The sequence below is a fragment of the Pararge aegeria genome, chromosome Z (assembly GCF_905163445.1).
Source record: "Pararge aegeria chromosome Z, ilParAegt1.1, whole genome shotgun sequence".
Taxonomy (NCBI): Eukaryota; Metazoa; Arthropoda; class Insecta; order Lepidoptera; family Nymphalidae; genus Pararge; species Pararge aegeria.
The window spans coordinates 10,940,537-10,960,049 of NC_053208.1; the positions used below are offsets into that span (position 1 = coordinate 10,940,537).

The 19,513-nt window shown below is 35.7% G+C and overlaps 1 protein-coding gene across 3 annotated transcripts in view; it reads left to right on the forward strand.

Moving 5' to 3' along the window:
• The first annotated feature begins 5,279 nt into the window (after positions 1-5,279).
• The window catches only part of LOC120636458 (protein nervous wreck), a 51,868-nt gene continuing 37,634 nt past the window's right edge, over positions 5,280-19,513 (forward strand). For 2 of the 3 annotated variants that reach the window (XM_039907939.1, XM_039907941.1), the window contains exon 1: positions 5,280-5,461. In XM_039907939.1, coding sequence (XP_039763873.1) covers positions 5,411-5,461 — 51 coding nt within the window. In that variant the 5' untranslated portion in view covers positions 5,280-5,410. Of the gene's footprint in view, positions 5,462-14,040; positions 14,141-19,513 lie in introns of those variants that run through there. The other variant, XM_039907940.1, reaches the window with a different exon arrangement.

The following is a 19,513-nucleotide window of genomic DNA, read 5'->3' on the forward strand; positions in this document are numbered from 1 at the left end:
TCACTTTGCCTTACCTAAGAAGCCATTTTGTAAGAAATCATCAAGTCAATTTTTTGATTTTTGATCAAGCAAAAATAGCATTGCTATCATTATATTATGCGATATAAAGTGTTGTTTGGTGCCACGTGGGCGACGAGTGGTCCACTCGTCGTATACTACTGACACAAAAATTTTAAAGGTTTGCTTTATGTCTGTATGATATTCCAATGCTTTAATCTCAGCTGAGTCGGTGATGATCTTTGAACACATCGGTGCGGAGATCATAAAACATGATTTACTTTGTTAAATAGCTAATTCGAATTGTGTTTCTAGTTGTGCTTTACAATTTGTAAAGAGAACAGTTGGTTACTTTAGTTGCATATACATATACATTATACGTAGTTAATTTTCGTTACAATTCAATGTTTGCCTTTGTGAAAGTTATTTGTTTATTGTTTAATATAACAGTTAGCAAAATATAACAGTTGTTTTGAATAACATTTTTCTTAATTGAAGGAACATTGTAACACAATACGAATCGGCCTAACACGATCCATGACCTATTGTATACATGAGAGATCTATGAATAACCTAACACAATCGCATTACTGTTTGTACGTTAGCGGTTTGCAAATGTCTAACGCACAAGCTGCCCGCAAGAGCTGACATCACACTTCAGACAAATGTCGATCATTACCTTGTTACTGTGATTTGTTTTATCTTAAACATAATTAATAAGATTACGTAGAAGGCTTATTTAAAGGAGATTCCAATTACTGGAAATAAAAAAAATCAATGTTTTTTTTTATTTTATTGTAAATACATTATAAAAGATAGGTACACTTCTTGAAATAGTAAAATATTTTAATAATATTCATTAGTAATATTGATATAAGCATGTATGTCATAATGGATATTTTAATAAATGTAATAATTTCTGGTACCATAATATTATAGTCGTGTTATTTAGATTTCGTGCTTTGAGCGCATGATTTTTTATTGAGTAAGTATTTTAAATTACTGAGTGTTGATTATTATAAGTGTTGTATGGAATTGTAACTTACTTGACTGTAGGTAACGTTACTAAGGATGGGTGTTGTTTATACGTTTATGTTAAATGTACGTAAGCAGTGATCGTCGTAGATAGTCGATACCATTTTATCAGGCACTGAAAAGTAATCAACCGAATTTTAAAGAACTTTGGTTTAGGATCAATTTGTTCCGTGAACTAATTTTCAAGTTTATAGGTAGTTTGTTTACAAAATTACTTATGATCTATAGTGTTTCAAACCGTTCTGGATTAGTACAATAGTTACGCGGTATGATAGGTCTTCCCTGATTTCTGACGTCATCCGGACATGGGTCATGGGGACGTTCGGACTAAACACTAGTCCAAAACCAAAAAAACGTCATCCTAAGCAGGTGTCCGAGTCTCACAGTAGGTACCCCTAAGTCGACGGTTCCCCCTCCCCCGATATCGTGAAGCGCTGGGGCTCATCTCGCGGGCGCTCGCTTCAATCAAAACGGTGTCTTAGCAAGTCCGTTATCAAATATCAGTTACAATCCAAACATAGGTATAGGTCTATCATCGACGATGTGGCACTTTAAGTGGAGTTTGACAGGGCCGACTCTGATCTCTTATTCATATAACCTTGAGCACTGAAAGGAAAAGGGTCTTCATCTTAAAATATAAATGACGCACTTTTGGCATTTTGTTTATAGATACGTCTGATGTAGTATATAATAGGACGCCTCATCAGGCGTCCACAACAGTTTATTGGTTGAAGTATTTGACCGTTTCTTGACTAAAGAAAATTACTATTTGTGAGTAGTGACTTAGAGCCTAGACACAAGCTTTGATATTGAATGTTCAAGTAGCTGCGTGTTTCTTTACTTTATATTTTCAAAATCTGAGTACATTTTTAATTGCGCTATATTATAAACGTAGATATATAACTTGTATGTGCCACAGCCGCAAAAAGTTATACAAGTGTTAGCTGTAAAGTCATGGCTGAGGACTAGGACCAGTCATTAGTTTAAGAGAATTATAATACATATATGATTATTATTTATGTCTTAGTAAGTAAGTTATAACTTTAAGAGATTAACATCTTATACCACTATCTGTTTAAGTATTATGATCAACAATATTTCCAATGTTTTAAAAACTTAGCATGTTAGATTTTTTTTTTTTGTTAAGTTGTACAAACTACTTATGTACAGTGTGTTATTTTAAGCGGATGATTCGATGTGGCAGAGGCATGCTGAGGATGCAATGTAACGCGGGTGTTGTAAATAGTGGTAAAGTGGTTGTGTAAAATAACAAGTGTTTTAAATGTGCACATAGTCGCCTCATTCATTAAATAAATTTTTAGATCAAATCTTTATCTTCTTATTTTTATTTAAATAATATACTAGCTGTACCATCGACTCTTGAGTTATAACGGCTGTTGCGAAGCTAAAGTAGCGGAGCATATAGCTAGAATAACCGATGAACGTTGGGGTCCCAAGGTGCTGGAATAGCGACCGCGCACCGGTAAACCCCCCCATGTGGTGGACGTCATCAAGCGAGACGCAGGAAGCCGCTGGATCCAAGCGGTACAAGACCGGGGTATTTGGAACACCCTCCAAAGACCCAGCAGTGGTCAGGCCATTAGTTGACATGATGATGATGATGTACGCCAAGGTTAACGTATCGTAAGGTGCCTTACTCGTTACTCTACCACCAGTTCGGAAGGCAGATTCTACATATAAAAGATATAAAGAGATTATTAGAATATTTGCTCATAAGAATCATTAAAATTTTAAAAATAATACATTACTGTAAATATATTATAACCCTTAGACATTTCGGCTACGGTCTCTGCACACTTGTTGCATTGTTAAAAGGGCTTCGTTCGTGTGCCCTAATATGACTGATGTACGGTGTACCCTGTCTTTGAACTGGAAGATCGAGCGCAGTGAGGACAAGTTAAGATACCATCAACATAATTATACATTATGTTGGTGTGTGGTTTTATTTCAAGATGGTTGCGTTTAAAATCGAGTTCACTCCTCATCTGATGATGGATTTTAATGAGTCCTATTAAACTGACAATTTATCGTGACCATTTTTAAACCACTTCCCTCTCATAACAATATCCAACTGTATTAACATTTACTCGCAGTATTTAAAACTGCAGTTTTGAATACAGATGACACAAGTGCCTGTTAAGGCTTTTAAGGAAATTACCCATAAAAAAACTTTTTTGACAAAAAAGAACCGACTTTGTTATACAACTAACAAAAAAAAAAGCAAAAAATAAATATTTTCTATAAATTTTTTAAGACTGTGCCAAGTAAAATTTAGAAATTTGCTACGTATAGATCAGATACTTCGTTTTTATTTTTGTAGTTATAACCTGTAATTTTCTACACTTGGCGCCGAACAATGTTTTAAAAAATATTTATTTCTGGCTTTTTAGTTGTATAACAAAGTCGTTTCTTTTTTATCAAAATTTATCTTCACGTACCTACTTTTGTAGGAAGGTTTTCAATCATAATATGTAAATTATACCTAATAGCCGAATGTCAACTGCTCATGAAATTCTACAAAATATTGCTTTTCCCGAAGCCTGAGGAGTTTTCCCGACTCTTCACCATCAGCTCTGTGTGTGTAGTGTGACTACTATTTACTTAAGTACCATAATCGAAGCACAATTAGTGTAATACTTATTATTGTGTGACTCCGGTTGCCATTCGTGGTCTTCATAACAGATTCACTTAACCAAATGGTTATTTCCGATAGCAAATGCTCATGTTACTTTAAAAAATACTCAAATAGGGTTCCCGATAATATTTGAAACTGGGGGGAGTTTCAAATATTATCGGGATTCAATTTCTCCAGGATCCCCTCAACAGAACTTGACTTGATGAAAATGGGACCACATGGAAAGTATAACACAAAGACTAAACAGAAAGAAATATTTTTCAACTCAGTTTATAAATGACAGAATTCTGAGCTAACCACCTTTTTGTAAGTCGGTTAAAAAAGAGTAAGTAGATACCAAAATTTAGGAATTCGCGGACATGAAATGAAAGATGTGAGATGGGCGGAAATTAGAGTTTCAATGATAAGAGTTGTTTGGAAGTGCCGCAAAATAAGTTCTCGTCTACCGGCGGAAATTAATAATTCAATCTTAATCGATAAATGAAATCTTTGTAAGGCATATTGAATTAAGTAGCGCTATCTATTTCCTACTCTTCCCTGTAAATACCTAAGGATAGCACTAAATGATTCAATTTGCCATCTGAAGATGTTTGATTAGAATGATTATCTACTAACCTCGGGGGTAAACTTGCGAGCCCATTATATTCAGATTGCTCAAATTTCTATACTTACATTCGATTACCTGTACTAAAATTTTTCTTTAAAAAGAGGTTAAGGCTTAATGATAATTGCGTTGAAATGGTTTCGCGTAATATTTCCATTGAGAATAGGGAAATTTTCAGTCTTTACGTGCACCTCTGTACTTTCTACGGCTCGGCGCCCCAGGACACCGCGGCGCCCAGTCTGGGAAGCCCTACAAATTGATACTTACTTTACTTTAAGTAATGTAAGGCCCTTGGAAACCCGTGCAGCCTACCGAAAAAGTGATAACAGATATTTAGCGACCGATATCTCTGTCTCCCATTGCGTATAAGAGTCCATCGCTGCTACGTCTTCTGCGTTCTCCTATTTTGGGTAGAAACCCTAAGCCAGAAAATATAAACTTTCGAAATGTAGGAATGTAAAAGAATGCTGAGAATTTCATGTGTAGGTACTGTATGTAAGGAACAGTGCAGTATTACAGAAGCTAGGCAAAGATCTATGAATACTTAAGACGATTAAAAAGCGGAAGTTAGAGCATTTTGGTCATATTATGAGAAACAATGAATGACCTTCAGCTCATTATTCAGGGGAAAATAGCCGCCAAAAGACAATCTGGCCGAAGAAGAACATTTACCGCAATGGTTCGGGAAAAGTACGCAATTAATGTACTGTGCAGCTGCGTCCAAAGTCCGGATAGTCTTAATGGTGGCCAACAACCGATAGGAGACGGCTCTGCAAGAAGAATGTAATTCAGACAGGCTCGAGCACTCTAGGATCTATATGTACCTAGCTCAAACGATAGAATAGTAAATGTGCGGTCCGCCAATCCACTTTGCGGTAGTCTTATCAGATAATAAATGATTAGAAATAGAGTGTTGATTAAAAATTATATCACTCTGCCATTCGTGTTATGTGTTTGAGACAATAAATTACCAAGTAGATACTTACAAATAGTTTATCGGTGTTCAAGCATGGTGCTAAAATTAACTTTGAACGTAGATTTCCGTTTCTGGTTTAGCACGTGGACGTTTATAAAGTTTGTTAGACAAGTAAACTGTAAGTGAATATAAGAAGTGATCAATGGAGTCTCGAAGGAAACATAGAGCAAGAAGAAAAAAATGTTGTATGTCGGTAAGATTTTTCAGTGCCTTCTATTGCCTTCACAATCATCATCATCATCATGTCAACCAATGAAGTTCCGAAATTTCACTGCATAGGTGTTTTGTAGGGAGTTACAAATACCACGGTATTGTGGGTCCAGCAGCACAAGACAAAGAAACACAGAACTAAGAACATACAGAATCAACTTTAGTAGTGTTTCACGAACAGGCGCGCGTCACATTCATTTAGCAGTTGACAATTAATATTTCACCTCTTATGCTCTAAATGGGAAAAGTTTGAGAGCTGGCAACATTCCGCGGGTGTGAAATGAGACATGCTTGGGGCGTCTTCTCTGTTTTTGCACACTATGCACTGCATGCAATAATGGCTAAATGAGGATGCTGTATGTTCTTAATACTCTTTAAATACTTGCCTAAATAAAATTGAAGCGTCTGTTTGTAAAGTCAAAATAACAGATCTTTACTAAATGCATATAAAGTATACTCAATACTTGTTTATCATAACTATCAAACCTTTACCGGCTCACTACATCGCACAAAGATTAACGTTTTCACTAAACCTAGAAATCGCCTTAATCGGATGCCTGATTGTGTCGGATGGTGATTCCTAGAGAAAATAAACGTTTCACGAACTCTTATGTGATATCTAAGTACGGTAGGCGCCTTCTTAAGTTACGCCGCCGATAAGGCGGATCGTAAACTTTAGGAGACTCGTAAACTGACACTTGACAGATGGAAAAAATATATAAATTTAGTTGTTGTTTTAAATCCACACAAAAGGAAAAATATGTTAATACAAACACAAACAACACCACACCTTGTGGCAAGAACCATAGACAAGTAAGATTATATATATATATATATATATATATATAACTCGATTGGGTTTTTGTTACGCCGCGCCGTAACAGATATTATTATGCTAACATAAAAATGTATATTTTTCATTAAATAATAAATAATAAATATGAATTGCCTGGTGAAATCGATTGGTGAAAGGTAAAAAGTATGCGTAGGAATCTTCTTTGATGAGGCATTACTTACTTATTCATTGCCTGGTCCATCGTTAGTGAAACGAGCATAAGAGAAGCTACTAGGTATTTCTACCGGAATTTGGCTTGGTTGCGGCAGGGGTTAGAAAACGTTGACTCGAATCGGTAGTTAGATAGGGTGACCGTCATTGCAGATTCGAATAAGGCCTTTACCTTTCCTCTGTGTCTCTGTGTCTGGCAGAGCAAGTTGAGTCTTCAGTCACGGACCACGGTCACTTATATAATCCACGGTCACTATACCAAATAACACCATTCAAGTAACTAATTGTCTAGTCAAATAATAATTTTGTTTTGCAGCTTATTAAAGCTGTATCTAGTATTGTATTTTATGCCACTAGAAGTTAACCCTAGACTACGATTTCACCCCTACCATTATCACTTACCACAAGTGACAATGGTAGCTGGCTAACCTGTTGGGTGTAGACATAGCAGTTATATTCAGCTAATACCCCTAATCGGCTTCTACGCGGCCTCGCTTAGCGGTCATCTTTTTCGGAAGGGTGGTAACTAGTCACGGCCGAAGCCACCTGCTAGGCTCTGTACTCCATTTCTTCTAAACTGTCTTACAGTAGTGCCAATCCGTAGTGGTATTCTCTTAGTCCACACGGTGTGAACACAGAATACAGTTTGTTCTGCAGGTTTCTTAGGGTCTGAAAGTACATTACTAGTTTTAGATCTGTTGTTTAAATATTCGTGTACCACAGAATTTACCAATGCAAGAAATTCGATCCATATAGAATAAAATATTTTTAAAAATTAAAAAAAAGTAAATCTGTGTTTAAATTAATAAAAAATAAATCCAACATAGATGAGATTTCCTAATGTGTGGGTGTTTTTTTTTGAAAACTTTCTTTACATTACTGATGACTGGCAAGAAAATAAATAGTAGTAGTAGAGCTTTTTGTAGCAGAGCTCGTCTGGTGAAGTACGGTACCTAGTTTAATAATAGAGGCAAAAGGTTTATATGAGGCTTCATACCTACGCCTAAGGTACTACGACACAGGGCGGCACGTTGCAGGACGTGCTCCTTGTATGCCCTGAGAAGAGTTGCTCTGTTTTCGCTTTTCCTCTTACCTACATGGACTCTAAATTATAACTATAAAAATAAATTAAAATTGTAATTAAAACTCACGCCCGTGCTTTAGAAGGAAACGTTGTATTATTTTATTTATTAAAATAATAAAAATATAACATTATTTTTAATTGTCAGGAGTTAGTATATAAACTTTCTTTACCTGCTGGCTACAGTCGGTCGTTTGTCTCGCAGGATAGATAGACTTAGTATATAAACGCACTGCTCTTATGCGGAAGGGTGGGCTGCATCTGCTTAATTCTTTAAACTAAATTAATCTCTGTCAGTAGGTAGGTACTTTTGAATTCTAATTGAAGCAGTTACGAGTATATCTTTTCTCTATGTATTCATATTTATTTTTGTAGTAGTCTCCATGGACATCCCTATGGAGAGTGTTGGACTTCTGCCGACTAAAAAGAAAAACCCCTCCTGCCTTCTAAACGTTAGTGTACCTGCCTTTTGGCCTACCGCTAACGTCGTTGTTCTTTTACCTTTCCTCTCTTTCGTAACTTTCCTTTAATTTTATTATCTCTTCCATGTTTTTTTTTATAGATTCCCATTTCTTTGATGCCTCTAGCTTTATTTTTTTTTAATTAAGTTAACCGAAATAAAAGGTCTTGATAGGCTTTCAAAGCGTAGTTATATCTTAGTAAAATTTGCTGGCTGGTTCTTAAAACAACTTATGCGTGTGGATACAGACCGACGGTGTATCCTATAAGGGTTTCTCTCGGTCATTTATCGAATCCCTATAAAAGACTTAAGACTTTTGTTTAAGATTGTGTGTATATTGGAATGCGCTATTTAAGCAAACATAGATATATAAATACGTTCTCTTCAGTTTTAAAAGTATTAAGTTGTTAGTGAATATTTGAAATATACCCTATTCATCTTAGTTTAAGAGGAGAAAGTTATAAAGAGTCGAACGTTTTATTTAAATACCATATGATTGCGGCCTCTGTTTCGGGAGAACTTTTCATAGTTATGTGTGTTTTTAATTCACGCAATCCAAGTATCACTAGCTTTAACGGTGAAGGAAAATTTCTTGAGGAAACCTGCTTGCCTGAGAGTTTTCCTTTATTTTTTTAAAGGCGTGTGAAGTCTACCAATTCGCAAATGACCAGCGTGGTACTTGGACTACGACCTAAACCATTCTCATTCTGACAAGAGTGTTCGACGTATTTCAATCAGTTGAATACAGATATAATTTCCAAGACTAAATTGTGCTCAGAAATCAACTGTAACGTAAAAGCACCTATTTCACCCTTAAGGAGTATGGCTTCACTGAAGGTCACAATTGATGCGGGTGCAAAACTTCAATAGAATATTTACCTATACCATACTACGACTATTACCCTGGTGGGGCAGTATCACAGAAGGCCAATACTTAAGTACTTACTTAAGTACTTGATCGCATTGAATAGACAACTTTCTTACAATAAACCATTGTGGTCTTAGAAACATTACACTGGAATTAATTGCTTCATTTAATTTGCTTTCCTTCAATATTTTAGTTTTGGAAGCAACGAAATATGTATGTAAAGTATTTACAAAAAAAAAATGACCAACTACTGTAAATAATATTATAATATACAAAATATTTATAAGTCACATATGGTATCGAATTGTTCAATACGTCCCAATGCTGGCAATATTATTTGCAATTTTCAGGTTATTGACAATAATACATTACAAGCCAAACGCATGCGCCTCAAAAAAAAAGTCTTTACAGTGAGACGCTGCCAACGCATCAACGCAGGTCATATGCCACATCACATCATTAATAAACAAATAATTATACAGTATACTACGACAATACACACATCGCCATCTAGCCCCAAGTAAGCGTAGCTTGTGTTATGGGTACTAAGATGACTAATTAATATTTTTATGAATAATAATTTTGAAAATCGGTTCTGTACATCCAGAGATTACCACGTCACAAACTTACAAACTTAACCTCTTTAAAATATTAGTGTAGATATACACCCAGGCACTGAAAAACATTCAAAACCACACAAACATTTTCCAGTTGTGGGAATCGAACCCAGAGCTCAGACTCAAAAAGCAAGGTCGCTAGCCTCCGCCAATTGATCTTCCCTTATCCCCGAAAATGTTATTAAAATCAAGACGGAATTGACTCCATCTGAGGCTCCAACATAACTTAATGATTTTGAGTGAAATGCTTATTAATATATATATATAAAAAACGTTAAGAGAAACACCTAAAACCTAATTCTACAATCCCCTTTTCTAAAAGTGGTCATGAATTGTAAGCTGTAGCACAGATAGCACAGGCAAGAGATTTTTTTGTACCCTGGCTATGTGCACAAAGGATGAAACTTACTTTTTCACCTGCCAAAGCTCAGTATTAGGGAAAACGTGTATAATTTAAATATTACTTCCATCCGTGTGCCCATGCTCGGAGTGTCTAAACTGTAGGGGAAGATAAACATTTCGTCCTCTCCCAGTGACGAAAAATGTCTCCTGCCCACGCTAGCCGTGCAGTGGGGCGTTTATGTTACAACGCGAGTAAACTAATAAGGTACAGCTAGCTGCTTACGCTATAAACAAATTGAAACATCTTCACTCTTCTGTTCATTTTGGCATTTTCGAAATGAAAATCAAACATTTTTACCTTATTTAAATATAATTTTTATTAATACATAACTATAACCTAAAATAAACTATTTAAAAACTAAATAAAATCTAAAACGTCCTCGAAACCACCGCAGCGAGGCACAGTTCCCAAGATGCTGGCAGCATTGCCCCTTTGGACGGCCAAACTAATTCGTTGGCCAAGGTAACTGCCCGCTCTAGGATCACCGGTAGACTCGATAACCCTTTTCGATAATTCTTTGAAAAGGGCTCTTGCCTCCGGACCTCACGGTCCCAAAGTCTCTACTCCAAAAGGTTCTACCACAAAAATGAAGCTGCTATCCAGGTTTTCATATTTACGCCTCTTGGTCTGCTCGGCACTGGAAGCAGCCGCACCTACCATTGACGAAGTGGCCTGGATGTGTGATGCAGCTAGGGTATCAACACAAGTTGCATCCCACAGAAGTGACCTTCCAAGCCTCCAAGGTATGAGCGTCATACCATCAGGTCTCTTGCCATCGCTCCGCGCCAAACCAATAGGTTCTAATACAGCTGGTACGTGAGCGGTAGCTAGAGAACGTCGGATGATGTCGTTGATGGTGCTATGGCGAGAGAAGCGACCAGCGCTTCTTGAACAGGAGAGTCCATGGTGACCGTAGGTGTCAACGCTGTTACCGCAGTGGCATCGATGAGGCTGAATGATAGAGGCGCCAAGCCTAAGACCAATCACCACCGATAGAGTGGTGTGGTCTAACAGTAGCCGGACTCCTTAGCAGAGAGAGCGAGAAGACGAGCACGGTCTCTTTTAGATGGCATTTGGTCTAAAAGTGTGTCAAAAGTTTTTTTGCAAATAATGTCGTCCCACTGTCTCTGTGAAGAAAAAGAAACCGGCAAAATACTGGGACTAAGAGCAGACCAACTATCTCTTGCCTCTGCCAAGTATGACACTTCTATGGAACCCAAAGAATTGGATATAATTTTTTGAAAAAGAGTGTGTGTACTGTACACAGAGGAAAGAAAAGCTGGCAGCGAAACACTTGAAATTTTGCGAATTCCAAGACCGCCATACCCTATCGGAAGTGAGGCCTGGGTCCATGCCTGATTACTTATGGGACAATTAATAATATTAACAAGAATATCTTTTATAAAAGTATCCAATTTCTCCATTAAAATATTAAAATTTCCAAAGAGGTGAGCATCTAAGAAAATACGTAAATTTTGGAACAAATAAACAAAAGCGAATAATGGTTAGAGCCATATGTGGATTAATTTCGAAAAGACGATCGGAAGTGTTGCTAAATTGGGAAATTAAATCGTCAATAAACTGTGGGACTGACGTTTCCAGTATAGGTGCCCCTAGAAGACGAAGTGATTTATCATTTAAAACTTTGATGCCGGGAGCCAAGTTATTAAATTGTTTTAAAATGTGCTGTTTCGATTCATCCGAAAATGAATTTGGAATAAATATTTCACATTTATCAAAGTTAAGCTGTAAGCCAATCAGTTCAAATTTTGATATGATACTCTTAAGATCATCCAAAACTGTGTTCACTTTGCCACCTAAGGTCCCATCATCTAAATACCAGATATTAAATTTTGAATTTATAGTTGAAATTATAGGATGTATAGCTAGACTAAAAATAGCGGGACCAAGGGGATCACCCTGCTGGCAGCCGACGGCGGAGCTCAAAACGTTTTTTTTTATAAACTAACCTCGAAGGATTCTGGTAACACTGTGCTAAATATGGAAACAACTGTGGTAATTTATTTACAACTTCTGAGAGGAGGACTCCGCGATCCACCGAGTTGAAAGCATTTTTAACGTCAATTTTCAGAAGCACTTCCTCCTGGGAGTTAAGGAGAAATGTACGAGTAACATGTAAAGCTGCTTCACACCCCCCCTTAACTCCGAAACCTAACTGTATTGGGTCAAAAGTTGATGAAATAGAAGGTAGAATTTTTTTACAGCAAATTTTGGAAACGCTGCGACGGATTGTTGAACCTACTGCTATGGGACGGATACCACCATCTTTTTTCCTTAAGGCACATAAATTTGCGCCATAAAGTGTAGAGGTTATCTCTTCAGGTACTCGTCCAGATAGCATCAGATTCACCAGATTAGTGATGGATTTCATCCGTATCCACGTTTGTACCACAAACTAAATCTTTAAAATGTTGTGGAGACAAACCATCAAGTCCCGCGGCGGAGCCACTTCTGAAAGCCGCTAGAGCTCCCAGCACATCGTTTGTAGTGGCCTGAAAAAATGAAGTGCTTAACGGTGCGTCCGGAAAGGATAAATGAGTAGATTGGGATGAATGTTTTGAGCGCAGTGCTTCCAGAGTCTCCGGTGTATCAGGGGCAATAGTGTCACTTGAGAACAAAAGACGAGCTGCTCCCTTAAGGTCTCCATCGCCTATTTTATTTTCAATCAGTTTATTTAAATTAAAATTGTGGTTTAAAGTGGAATGTGATGGTATACTTAATAATTCGAAGCTACTACTAGTGACCGTGGAGTCATTTTTAAGACAATTATTTTTAATTTTTTGAGTAAGTGAAAGGTTTTTGTCCTTGTCTGCGTGGAGAGTACGGTACGCGAACGTGAGCAAGAGTTCCCAACTACGGATGGTGTTATGGGTGATGACGTTATCTATAGTTTTTTTGAGGGATGATAATACCGAATGGCGTGAACCTCGTGGAATGCGTCTGATTAATGGTATTGCATTTTTAAAGTTGCTTAATGATTCCCATAAGGGGCAAACAGGTATATTTAATGATTGCGAGTTACTTGAAAGGACAGGAATTGCTGAAGAATCTGATGATCTATGAACTCTACCTATGTGAATGTTTAAACCTTTTCTGTTTTTAAAATAACGGCTCTCTGAACACCGGTCACAGCGTACGTTTTCAAGTGGCATATTACCCCGGCAACTAACTCAATCTGGGACAGTTCGCATGGCGCCTCGGTAACAAAATAATATATATTATACCTACTAAAAATACAAATAATAGTTAAAAAAAATAACTAACAAATTTCACAACAATCACAAACACACAAAATCCGCGCAGATTGATAAAATTGTACACGCCTTCGGATCCAGTTCTCCTTACTGCTGACTGGGAATTTACTGGATTGGCAAGGTAATAAACAAAACTCCTGAATCACTTGATTACAAATTGAAAATTTGATCTCAGTTAAATCTTATTACTCCTAATATCGCCTTGGCTGTGAAATGTAATATATAACTATATTGATATGTAATCCAATGTTTTAATAAAGATCTTCTATGAAATTCGACGGTATTACAAAACTTTTCTATGATTTTTGTATCGTTTTAAAATATATTTTAAATTATATTTTAAATTTCGGTGTGACCCACGTTCTATAAAGATACATGGGATTGGAAATTGGGCATTGAAAGCGACGAAGCTTCTAAAGATTTTGAATATTGATTGATTTGAGTTAGTATATTAGTAATTAGTATTCCTTATGCAGAAACCATATTTGTTGCAAATCAGGAAAAAAAACCTACTAAACTTCGATCTAAGAGATCCAGTACTGTTATTTATTCTGTGGTAGCTACGCATAGTCAATTGAGTGAGTTCACTTATTTTATGGTAGACACTCGTCGATAATTCAAACATTCACTTTGTGTTTAATAAACTGTCATCAACCATCCCGACTAGCGCTTTGAAATAGGAGTTAGACTGAATCGTCAAACACCATCGTATCAAGCTCTACCTTGTCATTTAACTATGAGGCTTAGTCTATGGCTACTCAGCCTAAGGGTTGGTTGGTGGGCGCATCACGCATGCGCAGCGTCTACTTCGGGCGTGCAACGGGCTAACGCGGCAGAACACGGTCTCGCTTGCGTGTGACGCCATCGATCCACGTTTCGCGCTCCGAACCTCGACCCGTCGGCCGCCGTCGATTCGGCGTTCCGCCTAACCATGCAGCCTCCGCCTAGGAAGGTGAGTAAATTAATATGATAAGAACATTAGGCTGTAATATAGTGGGCTAGGGAGTTTTTTGCTACTTGCCACAGCCTGAAGCCATGCTGTACTCTCTTTCACGGTAACGCCGTGGGAGCTATCGCAGTGTCAATGAATTATCTGCGCCAATGTTTTTACTTGAGACTGGAATGGAAAAAATCTTTTATATTATATAACACGAAGATTCTTAAGAGTGTTCGCTATAACAGTCACAAAGAGTTCATTTCAATGGTCACAGTCGAGATCAATGATCTTAGATTAAGAAATTGGTCCACTCCTTTGAATAGGATGCTATTCGACAAGAGATTTCGATGCAATTTTACAATTTACACTTCGTCAATTGTAAAATTGCATCAAACGTTACACATATGTTTGTCTTTGTTATGTCACATATCTTAATATATATAAATCTCCTGTCACGATGTTTGTCCGCGATGGACTCCTAAACTACTAACCGATTTTAAATTAAATTGACACACCGTGAGCAGTCTGGTCCAACTTAAGAGATAGGATATCTTAGGTCTTTAATTATAGTCGCAATTTTATTTTTAGCAAATTATTTGTCTATAATAAATTGACAGTCGCATGTTATATATATACTACTATACTCATTTAAGGCTTAGCGATACTGAATACTTTAAAAACAAAATCAAACGCAGACGAAGTCGCCGGCAACAGCTAGTTTATTATATGTTTTAGTCAATCGGAGTCAAAATTAAAGCGTCACGATCTCGTGTGTTCCTAAAACAGTAGGCAGCATGTAAATAAGGTTTTCCGTAGCCTACGTCTACTTATATTAGTAATGTACGTTATACATATAAGTTATGAAAATCCAGTTTGTTTCAATCGATTTATTCAAATAATTTATAGGTACACCTAGTAGCTACCTACTAGGAAACCACTTCCTAAAATCAATAACACGCGTGTTTTGCTGATTTGTAAATATTAAGACCTCTCCGATTCCTATTTCCTGAAATTCGGAGATTAATTGTAAAATAAACATAAAATGACGTATATCTTGGCGCCAATATAATCAAAAATAAAATTATGACCTTGATTTTGTGTGGGTTTGTGTGCGTGAGAGTGTGTGTGCAATCTTTCACTTTAAAAATATACTTCACAAATTAATTTATAAATTTTTGTTTATAATTTTTTATTTACATTTTTTTTAATAATATGTACATGCAGCTTATTGAAGAGTGTAATGATTAAAATCATGATTATTCTAAATTTTCGAATCAATGCAAAACATTCACGACACACGACATTTTAAGCCATACATATACATTATATTCATATATATAACTTAAGAACAACTGACTTCAAGATAAAAAAAATCCCCGTATTTTAATTTTTTCTCTATAACATGAATAAAGATAACACAGAAAATATATTTTCTAGATAATAATAAATAAATTGTAGATTATGTATCTAGTTCTGTAGCATTGCATTATGCTGACCCGATTAAGTTTAGTTTGTACCTCACTGCAAGGTAAATGTATTAAGATGGACCATTTTAAATTAGCAGGGTAAAAAGATTCTTTTTTTTAAACAAATAAGAGGTTTTATGCCGCTAAAAATAGTAGGCATTTCCTTAAATGCACAAATTGTAGGCAATTCCTAAATATTTTTACCTTCTCAATTATTATAAATTATAGTTAAATTTTTTGTAAAATTATTAAAATTCAAAATTCAAATTTTCTTTATTCACGTAGACCTATCACAGGCACTTAGAAGCGTTCATACATATTTGTTTACATAATTGTAAGGGGATGGTGATAACTTCGTTCGCCAACATAAATCTAAAGCTACGAGGGTTCCAAACGCGCCCTGGTCTAAGAAGCGCCCACAACAAACTTAGCCAGGTAAATTTTTTTTTTGTTATCACCGTCTTCCAGTAAATTTATATTAAGCTATGAAGCTAGAGCAATTTACACCCACGCTCTTGTATCGTTTAAGTAATCCTTAATATTATAATAGGATTTTTCTGTAAGCTTACGTTTTATATAAACTATGAACTTATTGAGAGACATCGCAAAGATTTCATTTGGTAAAAAATTCCCAATTCATAGCTAGTTATGTTTTAAACTGGTTTAAAAAAATATACCCATTATTATATTTAATATAGGCTGTTTTCATCGAACGATAAGTGTATATCGGTATACCGTGGCGCGCGAAAAAAAAACCGCTGCGCTATTTTCCGTAATTAATATTTTGTTATTTTCGCGTTTTGGTCCATTATAAAAAAAAAAATGTCCATTTTAAATTGGAAAGTGGAGCAAAAGTAGATAATAATCGCGGTAAGAATCGCGAGTGAATAACCTGTTTCAACCAAAATCTAAAAAGCGGCCTACGATACTTTTATACAATGGAAATCAGTACTTTCAGAATCACTTTTATACAAAGGGTCAGTTAATTTCTGAGCACGTATTTAAAAGTTTATCGCTTTTTTTTCTCGCAATTGTGATGAAAATCTTGATATGAAACACGTTGTACATTACTTGTTTCACTCTCGGCTTTCTTAGCGTACGCGTTTAGCTCACGCGCCTAATACCGTGTAGACTGTAAAATAAAATATAATCAGACTTGATGCATAATCTACTATTATGTCATGGTATAGGTTCACATAGTATAACACGTCATCTCTTTACAAAAAATCACATATATAAGATCGTAATCACAATCTATCTATATATATATAATGAAAATGGTCTTCGTTTGAGGCTCAATCACGCCTAAACCACTGATCGTATCGACATGAAACTACCACCATTCGATGCGAAATTTTTCCTAGATGGTTTATGGCTATCTATTTTTTGAATTCCAACATTCCTTCATTTTTTTATTGCTGTTTTACTTTTATGAACATTTATCCCGCTAATAAAAACAAAAGATAAGCATTTTCTCTTGATTCTTTTGTTTTCATGGATTTCAACAGAGTGTATTAAACGGATTATGGTTTTTTACATTCAGCTAAGAATCTACTCACGGTAGTGGAGAACGGCTGGACCAATTGGGCTTTTTTTTATCTTCAGAATTGTCAGGAGAAAGTTTTGTATGTAAGAAAATTTTACAAAAGCCCGATAAAAAGTTAAAAATTTCGATGATAATCGAAGAATTCCCATCTATATAGTCACTCACCAAGAAATCTCGGGAACCATAAGACTTAGAAACGTGAAACTTGGTAGGAATATTACTTTTGCTATGTAGAGGTCAGCTATGAATAGATTTTAAGAAATTCATTCCCCAAAGGGGATTGCGGGGGCGTTAACAATGAACAATTCCCGTTTTTAAACTATAGCTCCTATAGACTTCAAATTTGGTAGGAATTTTCTGTAAGAGGTGTAGAAATAGGCTATGAACGAATTTTACGATAGCTCACCCCACAGGGGGTTGCGGGGGTGGGTATTAACAATTAATATTTTTAATTTTCCAGCTAAAGCTCCTACAAGCTCCAAATTTTGTAGGAATTTTCTATAAGTGATGTAAAAATGATTTATGAACAAATTTTACGATATCCCACCCCAAAGAAGATTGCGGGGGCGTTAACAATGAATATTTTCAATTTCCAAGCGATAGCTCCTATAGACTCAAAATTTAGTGTGAGTGTTCTATATGTAATATAAAAATGATCTTCGAGCGGATTTTTCAATGAATCACCTCCAATAAGGTTCGCGGGGGTGGGTGTTAACAATAAAAAATTTCAATTTCGAAATATAGCTTCTAAAAATTCTAAATATGGTAGGAATCTTTTATTATTCACATAAAGAACATCTCAAAATGGATTTCAATAAAGTCTACTTCCGACAAGAATTGCGGGGGTGGGTGTTAAAATCTAAAATTTTCATTTCTAACCTGTAACTTCTACAGACTCCAAATTTGGTGGGGATCTTCGTGTATGTAGGGATATTCGTGTATTTCCTTACAACAATCGTCTTTTTGGCAGCGGAGAAAAAGTCATTGAGAGGTTTCAAAAACTTAACTTTACATGTAGCTATCCAATCAACGGACTAAGAATTTTACATTCATTTTACTTTTGCAGACTACATAACCGACGAATTCTTTTATTGCGGGATCGCGGAAATGTAATAGATTAAAATGAATGCATTTCCAAGCACATGAGATGTGGAAAAGAAATTTAGTTACTTATTCCAATAGAATTCATAAAAAACATGCACAATTAATTTTCTATAAAAAATTGATGTCACGGAGAAAATTTTAGTTAACAGAAAATTCGTCGCACTTGAACCTAGACAGATTTCAACTTCACATATGAGACTTGCAATGACTTTAACTTAAACTTTCAATGCTCATTTCAAATTTTTTTCTTCATGTCAATTATTATAAATTTTTGGAAGAAAGGCACGGAAATGATTGCACATTGAAAGTTACAATGAATATTAGTGAGAAAAATCACCTGGATGAAAGATACAGGCTAAATCGATGGAATTTGGAATTTGAGTAAGTCTAAAAAATATCGATGCTTACAGTTCTATCCGCGGGGCCTATTTATGTTCATACAAAAATAAAAAAAAGGAGAATAATAAAAATATGAAAAAAATAAATAAAAATGAAACATAAAATGTAATTTATTTCCTTTTTCAATTCGCCCAGCGAAGCGGGCTGGAAACGGCTAGTACTATATATAATATTAGTATGGTATTATAAACTACTGTTATTATTATATAATGATTCATGATTGAGGCAGGTTTTACTAGTTAATCTCTTAATTAGCTAAATTTCAGCTGGTTTATTCTGCCTTCTTATTCTTTATATGAATGATTCTGAGTCTCCATTACTGAAGATCACCCGTCATTATTTAAAACCTCTTTTCTTCTAGCAGAACATTTCTTCGAACTTCTTGATTTCCGTCCACTGCCGTGTATATTGTAGCCAGGACTTCTGTCTCTTCCAACCCTTCGCTTTCCTTTAATCCTTCGCATCCCACGATGCGTCGATGGGTCGTTTTAATCGCTACCTATCGTGTCTCAAGATATGGCGTAGGTGCTTGATCTTAGGCCGCTTCATAGTCCTGTCCAACTAGATTATCTTTTGCATTCGTACAAGGACTTCAGTTTTAGATACATTAGCAATCCATTAAAAATTTTGGATTTTTTTCACGCAATTGACACTGTAAAGAAGTTTAATACTATAATTAAAAATTTAAATAAATTTAAGTTGTATTGGAATATTTCTGATGATAATATTGATTTATTCGGCGGAAAAGCTTCTTTAACAGAATCAGGTTATCCGCTTTTTACACAACATTTCTTCTAACTTGTCTACATTATTTTTTTTGTGTAGGTAGAGTATTTTTTAAAAATATTCAACAACAAGTGCGATAAAATAAAT